Source organism: Tarenaya hassleriana, unplaced genomic scaffold (genome assembly GCF_000463585.1).
Source record: "Tarenaya hassleriana unplaced genomic scaffold, ASM46358v1 Cleome129, whole genome shotgun sequence".
NCBI lineage: Eukaryota > Viridiplantae > Streptophyta > Magnoliopsida > Brassicales > Cleomaceae > Tarenaya > Tarenaya hassleriana.
The window spans coordinates 143,703-157,202 of record NW_010963387.1 but is presented as its reverse complement, the minus strand read 5'-3'; the positions used below and the strand labels follow the sequence as shown (position 1 = coordinate 157,202).

At 37.3% G+C, this 13,500-nt stretch overlaps 1 protein-coding gene across 9 annotated transcripts; it reads right to left on the bottom strand.

The window, feature by feature from the left end:
- Positions 1-235: 235 nt before the first annotated feature.
- On the bottom strand, positions 236-13,176 carry LOC104807150 (rhamnogalacturonate lyase). 9 transcript variants are annotated; one of them, XM_010532274.1, is made up of 16 exons: positions 13,034-13,146; positions 12,744-12,865; positions 7,230-10,102; positions 7,018-7,077; positions 6,274-6,393; positions 4,414-4,533; positions 4,157-4,298; positions 3,879-4,049; positions 3,604-3,765; positions 3,408-3,514; positions 3,234-3,324; positions 2,998-3,139; positions 2,730-2,886; positions 2,510-2,626; positions 1,363-1,489; positions 236-529 (listed from the first exon to the last, which is right to left on the bottom strand). In XM_010532274.1, the coding sequence occupies exons 2-16, from the start codon at positions 12,798-12,800 to the stop codon at positions 278-280; spliced, it is 4,698 nt and encodes a 1,565-aa protein (XP_010530576.1). In that variant the 5' UTR covers positions 12,801-12,865; positions 13,034-13,146; the 3' UTR covers positions 236-277. The 9 variants fall into 9 exon arrangements, with proteins under 9 accessions (XP_010530576.1, XP_010530581.1, XP_010530574.2 ...); XM_010532279.2 differs by lacking the exon at positions 7,230-10,102 and having other exon boundaries at positions 13,034-13,173; XM_010532272.2 differs by lacking the exons at positions 12,744-12,865; positions 13,034-13,146 and having other exon boundaries at positions 7,230-7,553; positions 7,635-10,912.
- Positions 13,177-13,500: the final 324 nt, after the last annotated feature.

Sequence of the window (13,500 nt, the reverse complement as noted above, 5' to 3'; positions counted from 1 at the left end):
TTCAGAAATTGAGTTTTTATTTTAGTTGTCCATGTGACGCAACTCGTATTGCAGGGTGCAGGTTTCGGGCGTTACAGGTTATATTTTTTAATCGGGCTTATTCTTCTGCTAAATAACACTTATTTTGGCCCAACAATATACCTGGGCCCCTGTTTTTTTATCAAACTTCCCTAGTCTTAATGAATGAAAATTAGCAGCCCAAAAATAATATAAAAACAATAATAAGGTCCAAACAATGAAATATTTATTAGAAAAAAGAGAAATATTTGTTTATAAATTAAAATGCGGGGTCGATAGAGGGTCCTTCAAATCTGAGATAATCGTACATGAGGCCATTGAAAGGTCCAATGTTAATGGGCTGAGTGAGAAAGAGAGTGTTAGTGTCTCCCTCAATGAGCAAATCACTCGGTACGTCTACACTGTAGAGCCTGTAAATCCCATGTATCCCATGTCTTGCAATTGCGTTGTCATGTCCTATTACACCCGTTGTGTACATTGGCGGGTCTTGATTCATGTCATTTAGCCTCACCTATTCACCAAACGACAAAAAAAAAGGAATGTATCAAAAGAGATTAGTATTAGTATTATATATATAAGGGGGTCAACACGAGTTTAATTCGCGAATTGACTCATTATCGACTCGTGTTTTTAGCATTCTAATAAGCATTTTTAAAGATCGTTTGAAAAAGAATCTAACGAGGTACCTCATCACATTTCGCGACGTGGGATATTTTTTTTAAATATATATTTTTATATTTTATTTATTTTTTATATATTTTATAAAAAAAATTAAGACAATTTAATTTTGTTCTTCAATATATTTAATAAAATTTTTTTATATATTTAAGTTTGATATTTTAATATTTAAATCTCATATCGTTTAGCTCAAAAAATTGGCGAATTGAGTTGAACCAAAGTTTTTTTTATTCGTTTGAAAACGAATATGACAAGTTAACTCAAAACGAACTGACTCGTCACGTGAACCGAGTTGTATGATAGTCTTATATATATATGTTTGACACCTCTATATATATACATACATATATAAAAACTGAATTCAAATTATATCTTTGGATGATCTTTTATATAAAAGAAATCAGAAATGACGAAGACTTGATTATAGATTATAAAAAAACAATTTTATTGTTTAAAATCGAATTTGATAATATTAAATAATATTCGAAGATGATCAGGATTTCAACTGAATATGTAAATTTTGATAATTTCTTGTTTCTAAATGGATTTGATTCGTTAAAACTAAATCAACCGAGTTTAATCGAAATCATTTGAATTGAATATAAAAATAAATAAATATAAAAGCCAAAACAACTTTAAAAAAAATGAAAAGAAAAAAAGGCTAACCTGCAATTCTGCAACATTGGCAGTGGCTAAGGCTATTCTGAGTTTGTAAGAGTTGTTCTTGTCGACACTATCCATCACAAACTTGATCTTCCATGTCGTTCTTTCGTACGCATCCTCCCCTCTTTTTCTACGATATTCATCCATTACGCTATTTCTAATCATTTCTATATATCTATATTCTTATTTTTGTTATAATTCGAAAGGTCATAGAAACTTCGGTCTAACTAAATCTCCCAAAAGAGAGGAGAAGTGTATACGGATACCCTTTCCAAAACAGAAATTTGAATCTGGATTGAGAATAAGTTTTGTCCTATATATTAACAAATGAGCCACCAATCTTGGGTATTTACCTACTTTCTTGATATAAAGTATTATAGTCAGGGCGTCTAATATCATGTGCAAAATGGTTATGGGTGTTTTTTTAATAAAATTAATTATTAATGATGATATATAATTATTAAACGACTATAACTATGGTGGAATATGTAGAAATAAAATTGTACTTCTTTTCATTAACTTAGAGCTTTTATTAAATAAATTAAAGTATTTATTTAAGAAAATTAAAATGAAATATATAAATAGAGGCCTTACAAAAATTATAATTTTTATTTTAATATTTTAATAGTAACAATATTAATTTTCAAAAAAATTCATATTTTTATAATAAAAAATTACAAAAATATTTGACACTAATTCCGATTATAATAGTTGTTAGGAGTGATAATTTCCATTCAGTTATGCAAAATCAAACTGATTTGGATCAAATAACATATTATTTTATCTAAAATAAATGTAATATGAAAATCGAATGATTATAATTTTTTGAAAAATAAAAATCCAAATTGGAATGATAATTAATCCGAAAAAATTGAATTTTTTTTGAAAAAATATATTTTTCATCAATTTGAATATAAAAACGAAAGTTATTTTTTTTAAAAAGAATAACCGAATCCAAATCTAATCAAACCGAAATCCAAAACAATCACCTTTAGTAATTGTGTCCGTTTTCGGGTTTTAAATTAGGTTTTCTCTCTCTATTTTGATTAAAAGGTTTTCTATATATTAATACATAGGTTTCCTACACTTACACAAATACTATATAATACACATACAAAAATTGGATACTGTACAATTCGATTGATCATACCTTGTAACGTGTGCGAAAAACCAATCTTTTTTATAATCACTAAGGCCAACGGTGTAAACCAAATCCTCTTGAGGGTACGTTTCCTCATACCTTTCCCACAAACCGTACTGTCTGAACCTGCAGCGTTAAAACGGTCAATCTAATTCAGTTTAGTTCATTTTCTGTCTTTTTGTTAAAGAGAATTTAAATCTGTAGAAAAAAAGGAGTTGAAAAACGTTACTCATCAGGATGATCAATGTACAATTTGTTGATGTAATTAGGGTTTGGATCCGGGACGTAGAACTCGGCTGCAGAGCGATCCGGTACGCCGATTTCCCAAAGCGTCGGCCCGTCTCGTGGAGGTCGATGCACGATATTGCCAACATCGATATCACAACCTGTTTTTCGTGTAACGTTTTCGTGAATGACACAGATCTGAAAAATGATTGATTCAATATAGATTCGTTCACAAGGATATCGGTTCGAACATTTTCGAATGAAAATATTACCTGCAGTGATGCTAATCTCTTGTTCGTATTGGAAATCACCGATGAATCCCGGCACGTAAGCGTTTAGATTGTATTCGCCTTCTCGGATATTATTGATCATGAAGTATCCATCTTCATCAGCTTCTGTCCAAAACTGGTAACCCTGTGAAGATTTCGAAACACAACAGAGGTTTCATATGTTTGTCCTTACAACATGTTTGTATCTTGTAGTATTTAGTTAATGTATTATGATGTACTTTGGATTCAAGTTGCCACGATCCGGGCTCTCCAGGTGGCGTTAAACCGATGAAAGCACCATTTGCGGGTAAATTTCCGTCGTTAACGAACCTAAAACATCATTGTAACTATGTTAGAAGCATAACAAAAAAGTGTTTCAGATGATGAAATCTCAAGACAAGAAAAGACTTTACTTGTCACAAACTAATATTCTTCCGCTTATGCTACCTCGTTGATCCGAGGCAGGAAAGTCTTCGGAAGCTGGAAAATCGTAGGGCCAGCTTTCGACTTCGATAAGCATCTAAACAGTTCCATACTTGGATTTCATCATGGATCTCCATAATGCGATGTAACGAAACTTAAAGAATACGAATTTACAGTGCGAAAAACCTGGTTTTTGGCATCTCGCCACAACGAAGAAATAGAATCGGTAACGCCGTCTGGTAAGCAATTGAGGTAAGTGAAAACAGGTCCGAACACTTTCTTCCATGCCTCCCCTGCTTTGATCTTCATCACCATATCCTCACCGGCGTAATGGGCACTCAAAAACATCTGTTTATATTCGTTTTTATTGTTCAAATGCCAAGAACCCCAGATCCTATGTCGTGCATATCAGTCGAAAGATTCGACCTTTTTTCGATAAGATCGGAGGAAGTTATACATACCGAGAGACTGATTGGGCCGACGTGAGAGGTAAGATTCTGTTTCGAGAGCCCGCCTGATCGGAACTCGTTACTTGGAATGATCTGCCAACACCCGAGAGGCGGATTCTGCGATATCCAACCGTGAACTCGCAAATCTTTGTTCTCGCACGAGTACTGATACTTATCATCGACCTTTTTTTTGTGAATTCAACCATCAAAACAACAAAATCTGTGACATTTCAAAACTAAAACACTATATATAGATTTGGAATTTGGGGGTACAGATTAGAAATCAAAACCTCTCCTTTGAATTCTTCTTCGACAGGATGAACAAGAAGAACGGCTTCGGGGTAAGCCAATGCTCTTCCTCGTCTCGGCAATCTGTCTTCGGGCAATGGCATTTTCCTCTGTCTGTTGTCTGCAACTGCCATATACCGGAACCTGTGATATTTTATATACAAAATCTTCGTTAGTTTAAGGATTAACATTAACATTTTTTGGGGGTTTTCTGCATAATTTCGATCTTTCCAAATGAATAAAACATTTTAGGAATTACTTGTCCTTTCTAAGCCTGAAGACAATCCTTGTCTGAGGCAAGTTAAAAGCTGGCCATTCAGCAAGATGCTCGTAGATTGCATATGAATAGAACCCAGATGAATCTCTTAGCATTATATACCTGAAAATATAAAAAAAATGAAATTAATAAAATTCATATATATATATATATATATGAAAGCATATGCATATTACCAGAACAATCTAGTGGTGTCATCATAGAACATGCTCCACAAATTTTGGAGTCCATTTTTAAAATAATTATTAGAGAGATTCACATATTAAATATTGAACTTTAACTAAATTTCTAAATTAAATACTCAACTATCTCATTCCCAAATTAAATACTCAACTATATTTAAACTGATAAATAAAAATTAAACTTTTCAAATTTTAACATATATTTAAGGGATAATCTAAAAAAAATCCTATACTTTTTTTTCGTCGCAATTTAAACCTTATACTTTTATTTATCCAAAAAAACCCTATACTTTTCAAATTTTAAAAAATTATACATATTCATATACACATATTAATTATTATAAGCACAAAATTAAATACACATTTATTTTCCATAAAATTAATTACACATTTATTTTTCACAAAATTAATTACACATTTATTTTATATATTTATATGTATATATGTTTTATATATATGTGTGATATATGTATTTTTTCCTAAAAATCATTATATATATAAAAAAACTATTTATTATTTGTATATTGTTTTATATATAAGAAACTATTTTCCAAGAATATGTTTTTTTGGACAATTGAACACATATAAAATAATATACAAATAATAAATAGTTTCTTATATATAATGATTTTTAGGAAAAAAATACATATATCACACATATATATAAAACATATATATACATATAAATATATAAAATAAATTGTGTAATTAATTTTGTAGAAAATAAATGTGTAATTAATTTTGTAGTTATAATAATTAATATGTGCATATGAATGTGTATAATTTTTAAAATTTTGAAAAGTATAGGGTTTAAATTGCGACGAAAAAAAAGTATAAAGTTTTTTTTGAGACCATCCCTTAAATATATGTTAAAATTTAAAAATTTTAGTTTTTATTTGTCAGTTTAAATATAGTTGAGTATTTAATTTGGAAATTTGGTTAAAGTTCAATATTTAATATGTGAATCTCCCTAATTATTAATGAAAGATAATAATTAATTAACACAAATAAAAGTGTGGTTAAATATCTAGTGTGGATCAAAAAAATTTTATTTTTAAAACTTAAGTATAATAATGGATAAAATTCATTTTTTTGTTATTAATTCTAGAATTTAAGATGATTAATTTATTTACTATTGAATAAATAAATACATATCAACGATTACAAAGAATTAAGAAACTCATTTATGAGTTCTTTTAAAGATATTATGTTGTTAATTATAGTTAACAACAATTATTTAATATCGTTAAATTAAATTAATTTTATAATTACTAAAATATATTTTAAAAATAAAAAAATATTATCTATTTATAATGATAGATGATTTATTTTAAATAAAGAATAATAATTATCTAAGATATTAATTTATTTTTCTATTTCTTTTTGTTTCAATGTAAATATTTGTATTTATACATAAATTTTAAAAAAATTATTATTTTATTGTAAAACTAGTGTATATTTTTCAAATTGTATATTTATTGAATAATAGATATTTATATCATTTTTAAATGTTATTATAGATAATATAATATTAAAAAAATAAATTAATTTTACGATTAATAATATTTTATTATATAATTTTTTAATTTTTATTAATTAATTTTTATAATATGTAATGGGCCTCAATTTTTATTTTTTTTGGGACGGCTCTCCATGTTACCTCTTGTCAATGTTAATTGGTACGATTTTGCCTTGAAGAGATGTGTCCCATTTTCTGGAGAAGGATATCTCTACTTGTTCCTCATTCTCTGCTACTACTTCGAAACTTGTCCCACTGATCCTGCAAATACCAATTGCTATATCATCACGACTATATATTACTAAATAAATCATTAATATTGTATGGCTTATATATATATATCACCCAAAAATTATCCGATCAATCCATTAGTAAATCTTTGTAAACCGAGATAATTAAAAAACTGAAGTTTTTATTTATTAAAATTACAAAAATTACCTTTATATAGTTTTTTTTATTTATGAATTTAACACTTATTTTTAATTACATAATTATCTCTAATATTTATTAAAATTATAAAACTATTTTTTTCCTTCCAAAACACCGGTTCGGAGTTTCGGATTCATAGATATCTTAGATCCACTTATACGAGATTGAGTTTCAAGTTTTAATATCCGCAATAATCGGATAAAGTTTTGAATATCATAAAATTTTTGGATATACGATACGTGATTTATTAATAATATATTTATATATTATAAAAAGATAGAGCTAAAAAAGTTTTTAACTTTTTATATTTTTCACAACATGAAGTTAAAAAAAAAGAGGGAATCTTGAATTTTGGCCAACCAAAAGCAAAGTAATTCAAGAGAATAAAAAGAAGAAGCTAAGTGCTCAAAATTATTACAAGAGGAGAAAGAAGATCTGAGTGGTATATAGACGTACACTTCATCTGTCCCCGTTGTTCCTCCACTTCCTTCTTCACTCCACACAAGATCCCAATACCTGCATTTATTATCACACCTCCTCAAGCTCAAGTTTTTTTTTTTTTTTGATGAAATGTGATTGAATTAATACCAAAGAAAACAAATGTCATAATATTTACAAATTAGAGATAGCTCTAAACAGATCTCCCATAAACAGATGGGAAAAATTACATGTTCCTACATGAAGTAATGCGATACCACTGTTGTAATAATTTGTTTTCTGTCGCGCCCGGATTATGGAGAGAGATTAGTTTGTTCCTCATGGTCCGATCAACCTTGAGTCTTACTTGATGGATAGTAAGGTGTCGGTCTCTATGAATGCGAGAATTCCTTTCCATCCAAATGGTGTATGTGATAACCTGCGTGAGTAACTTCTTAATCGTAGCTTCGTCACGGTTCGTAGATTGGTTGGTCCAATCCAGAAAGTATCGGATATGTGTCGGAGGGGGGTCTTCCATTAGCCGTCCAAAGTGCAACCAAATCGAGCGACTAAATCTGCAACCAAAGAACAGGTGGGGATGTGATTCCAAGTCGGCGCAACATAGAATGCACCGATTCGGAGCTTGGATTCCCCACGTCTCGAGCCGGTCGGTAGTCGGGAGACGTTCTTGGAGCACCTGCCACGTTAAGAACGCATGCCTTGGAGTAGCCTGTCGGAACCATGCTAAGCCACAGCCTTCAAACGCAGTTCCCGGAGATCTTAGTTGTTCCCATGTTTGCCTAGAGGAAAAGAAGGTCTTTCGAGTGCCTCCCATGTGTCGCCAGGTTGGGAGGTCCGGACCAGCATCATTAGTCGGTGGATTCAGCTCTAGCAGCTTCAGATGTAGCTCTTGTATTCTATTGCTTCTCGCCGGCGGAAGAGACCAATTGCCGTTGCGCACAGCATCGGCTACAGTGGCACTCTTCGGCAACCGCAGTAGACCTGGTCCTGTTTCACCAATAAACACAATGAGAGGGCCAATATCTAGCCAAGAGTCATACCAGAATGATGTATCTCTCCCATTTCCGAGCTTGACTCCAATGAATTCCCGGGCCTGATTGCGCATCTGTAGCAGCTTACGCAGATTCCAGCTCACATTTTGATGTGCCTTGAGTCCCCAGTAGGATTTGTCCTTGAAGATGTTCGATTTCACCCAAGCTACCCATAGTGAACCTGCTTTACTAAACAACAACCAAACCAATTTTAGTCGGAACACCTTATTGAATTCGTCCAATCTTCGTAGTCCAAGTCCTCCCTCTGTTCTCGGTTTACATATCGCATCCCAAGCTATACGGTGACTCGGAGTCGAGTTGGTTGAGTGTTGCCATAGGAAAGCCGCACATAAACTGTCAATCTCTTTGAGAAGATACTTTGGCAGCAAAAACGTCATGCTCCAGGAGTTCACTAGACCGTATATGACGGTCGTGATCAGCTGGATCTTTCCCATTGAAGAGAGGAATTTAGTTTGCCAATTGGTGAGCTTAGACTTGACTTTTTGAAGAAGTGGTAGGTAGTCAGTCTTGGATAACCTAGTGGGGCTCAATGGGACCCCCAAATAGCGAACCGGGAGGTGCCCCATTCCAATACCCACCGCAGTGGAGATGGCGATCTGCTCATCAATCGAACATCCTGCAAGAAACAACTCAGATTTTTCCGGATTAATCTGAAGCCCAGATAAGTTGCTGAAGTCATGGAGCACCCTTTTCACTTCCATTAGCGATTGAACATCCCCTTTGGAAAAGATGATGATGTCATCCGCAAAAGAGAGATGACTGATCAACGGGCTTTTGCATCTATAGTGTGGCTGGATTTTTCCTTCCATAATCGAACGATCCAACATCCGACTTAATATCTCCATGGCCATGATGAACAAATAAGGTGAGAGTGGGTCTCCTTGCCTTAGACCTTTGCGTCCCTTGAAGTAACCTGCAAGATCACCATTCACCGAAATAGAGAATTTAGGTGTAGAGATACATACCTCGATCCAACGGGTGAACCTCGGAGGTAAGCTCATAGCTTTGAGGAGTTGGATTATTGTGCCCCATTCTAACGAGTCGAACGCTTTCCGGATATCAATCTTTATCATGGCGCTTTTGTGGGCCGAATTCCGATTGTACTCTCGTATGATCTCTGAGGCAAGGAGAACGTTCTCCACCATTAGTCTTCCCTTTAGGAAGGCGTTTTGATTCGCCGAGACCAACCTTTGTGCCACAGAACGCAATCGCTTGGTAAGGATAGTTGCGATGACCTTGTAGATCGTATTGCAACAACTTATCGGACGAAAATCTGAGAGTTTCTTGGCTCCCTCTTTCTTCGGGACAAGGGTAATGGATGTTGCATTGAGCTGACCGAGAAGAGTGCTCGTGACGAAGAATTCCCTGACAGCTTTTGTTACTGCCCCACCTACTATTGACCAGGTCTCTGTGTAGAATTCTTTTGGAAACCCGTCAGGTCCGGGCGCCTTGTTGTTGGGTAAGCCAAACACTACCCCACGGATTTCTTCTTCAGAGGGGATACTGTCTATCACTCCTATAACTCTTTCATCGTCATGAAATCTGATCAGATTTCTCAGCCAAGACACCGTCGGTTTCTGTACAGTCAAGTCACTGATTCCAAGAAGCTGAGAGTAGAAGGAGACAGCAAAGTCCTTGATGTCTGTCTGGGATGTCAGCCTGTTTCCCTGGTGATCCTCAAGGAAATGAATCTGGTTTTGTGAATTCCGCGTAGATGTGACTTTGTGGAAGTAGGCCGTGTTTCTATCTCCTAGCCGTAGCCATTTGATTCTGGACCGCTGCTTGTAAAACTTTTCTTCGGCTAGGGCCAACAACATGAACTGCCTCCGTTGTTCCTTTTCCTCAGCTAGATTCCTCGGAGTCGGGAAAGATAGCAAAGTGGTTTGAGCGTCTGCTAATCGAGTTTCGGCTTCCTGGACTCTTAAAGACAGCTGAGAGAATGCGGTTTTATTGAGGCTTCTTAGCGGAATTTTCAATTGTTTCAAGGACCGACATAGTTGATATTGGGCAGTGCCCTCGATTCCATCTGCTAGCCAATTGGTTCTGACTACCTGCAAAAACTCAGGAAGCAAAGTGAGGTGATGGAAAAATTTGTAAGGACGGCGTACCTGAGGAAGAGAGTCCGGAAAATGGACTAGGCAAGGGGTGTGATCCGAGTGACCCGGGGGTAGAAATTCAGCATATGCATTCGGATACGTAGCTCTCCATGGGGCGTTTGCCATTGCTCGATCAAGCTTAATCGAGAGAGGGGCGGTGGTGTGGTTGTTACACCATGTGAAGGTTAGTCCCCTAGACGGCACGTCCGAGATTTCAGCTAGCTGTACACATTCCGTGAGTTCTCGCATTCCCTGTTGTGAAGTTAAACATACCGGAAAGTCTGATCTGTCTGTTGGCACAAGAGTTTGGTTAAAATCCCCAAGGACAATCCAGGGAGACTGAGCAACAAGAGGGTATCGACCAATGAGCGTTAGGTGTTCCCATAGGATTCTACGCTCACTCATAAGTGTGGAGGCGTAAACAAAGGTAGCAGTAAGTGTTATACCCGACCCTCTGTTTTCAATTCCACAAGTGACTGCCTGTTTGGTGTGGCAGTAGATCGTGACTAAGGTTGTTGGTTCCCATACAATCCAAATCCGAGCTGTATTATGGTCTCCAAAAAAACAGACATGTTTCCACCCAAGTGGTAACGCAGCAGAAATTCTCTCAAAATTTGCCTCTTGGATGTGGGTTTCAAGAAGGGCTCCCACTAGTGGTTGCTTCTCCAAAATCCACTTCCTAGTCAAAAATCTTTTATTCGGGCTATTTAAGCCTCTTATATTCCAAGCAAAAAGCATAGGAATCCGGAAAGTTAATACCCTTTCGTGGACTTGCGTCCACGACCTCTTGATTTCGCCTTAGCTGGACTATTCTTGGTCGGCTGTCTACTTATGGTCGGTTGGCCCGGAGCAGTGGTAGGCGGATCCAGAAAACATGGGGAAGAAGTTTCTGCAACCTCCTTGGTAGACTGAACTTGGATAGTTCCCGGGGAGAGTGCAGCAATCGAGTCTTCTGTGGGCATGATAGGGGATTTGGAAGCCTCCTCGCATGATCCAAGTGCTGGGATTCCCGATGAAGGGGGCGATGACACAGAATTATATGGTGGATCAGCTGGCTTCTCCTGGATAGTCTGATGATTCCTTGAGGCAGACTGAGCCTCTGGTTGCTTCGTTGAAGCCCGCGGTGGGGGGGGCTTGACAGGGCAATGATGTTGGTTATGGCCAAGCACGGAGCAATGGTTGCATGTGGGGGGCAGCCAATCATATGAGACATCAATCACAAAGTCTTCTCCTTTTGGTGACTTGACCATAATACTTCTAGGTGGTTGCAGCCGAAGGTTAACGTCCACATAGATGCGAGCAACCGATATATTCTCTTTATTTGCTGTTGCTCTGTCCGGATAAAGGGGATTACCAACCGCAGTGGCTAGTCTACTCAATGTATCCGTAGTGAACAAGGTATGAGGCAGATTACGAAAGGTTACCCAAGTCGAGATCGAGGTCAGCTCGGGCTTTGTCGGAGTATGGAAGGGGTTCCATGGAGAAACGAACATAGGACACGACCCAACGTGCCAAATGCTTCTGCTCAAGGCAAGTTCCCTTGTTCTGCGATTCGGCATCTTGAATAAGAAAGTACCATGACCAACATCTTGCACTTTGACTCTCGGGCCAGTGCGCGACCAAAGAGCCTGAGAAACCCCAATGATTCTACCCATGGAGGGTGGTAGTCCGTAGAATTGTCCTACCACAAAGTCTGCCCATTCGTCAGCTGCTGCTGTCAGTGATTCGACCGGTATTTCGATAAGAGGAATTCCACTGGCGTGTGTTTTCGGCGAGCCTACCCGCTGCAGGGGCCGAAGGGACTGCTGGAGTTTCTCGCTCCATGTTGACGGTGGTTTCAGGGGAGCTTCCCCTCCGGGGATAACTTGCGATATAGAAATCGTAGGTGAAGTTCCCGTCGGGACGGGAGGCTGAGAGCCGGTCAGACCGGAATCAGGAGCTGTGGCCAGAGACTGCTGGAGTTTCTCACTCCATGTCACCGGCGGTTTCGGGGGAGCATCCACCGTGGATGCGACTTCCGGAGTGGCAGCGGCAGGTGGAGATCCGGCCGGAGCAGAGAGGGGGGCCATGGAGACGGATTGACCGAAAGAAGATGTAAGAGGCGGGGAGCTCGGCAAGCCGGAATTGGAGGTCGCAGGTGGAGATCTGGACGAGCCAGGGCCGGCGGCACGGGCTGGAGGCCCAGAGAGGGTGTCCGATGCCGCGTGATTCGCGGACGGCAGAGGAGGCGATGGCTGCTTCTGGTTGCAGCAGCTAGGTCGATCTTCGGTGGGAGACGGAGGACAGATCTCCGTCACACGAACTGCGAGAGTAGCAGGGGGAGGAGAGGAAACCTCCGGCGTACGAGTACCGGAAGCGACCAAGGAAGAAGGAGGGGGATTTCTCGGTGTGGGGCCTAAAATCCCTGGTGATGGAGGAGCTGACGAAGAACGAAGGCGTGGAGGCATGGTCAGAGAGATGGAGGCTGGCCGGAGTCAGCCCTGTGCGGTGGCGAACAATTCTTCAGTGGCGGCGGCTAGGGTTCGCTGGGAACCCTCGTGATCTCCTCAAGCTCAAGTTCATACATACATACATACATATGTATAAATTCACATACCCTCGGTGAGATTCTTCGTTGTGAGTTTCGAGTAGATTCTTGATGCCGTTGTAACATATCCCTGTGATCATACCATCTGGTTTTGATATAGTGACTTGCAGTATGCCATTGTCCATCACCACCTGCAATACCATTGTGTGTGTGTGTGTATACACACACCCATATAAAGTCTGAATTCACCATATATACATATACATATACATATACATATCCATACATATATCTCTATATATATATATATATATATATGAACGTGCAGAAAAAAAATGCACAAGGGTTTTGGTTATTACATGCTTTTCTTGGATACGTAACTCAACAACACCTTGGCCCGACATATCCGTCCTTGTGGGTTTTCGTTTATGGGTTTTCTATTTTCGAGAAGAAGCTTTTGTGTTCTTGTGTTTTCCTTCGAGTTTGAAGAGAGAGAGATATATATACACATATACATAGAAATCGAGCATGAAAATTCACACCGAAGAAAACCAAAAGTGAAAAGTGTTTGTAAACACTTTACTCAGAAGCTACTTAACAGTTATGGTCCTGTTTTTTTATTCTCCTTCAAGATTACAAAATCTGTGACGTTAAGGTTGGCGTTTATTTTAAGCATAAAAAAAGGAAAGAAAAAAATACGCTAAAATATTATCATTTTCTCAATGATTAATAGTTTTTTTCCTCTGATTTAGAGATTAATTAATTATCATCTTATCCGAATTTTGTAACATTTAAGGGACAATTGAATTGGATGTATCGATACATT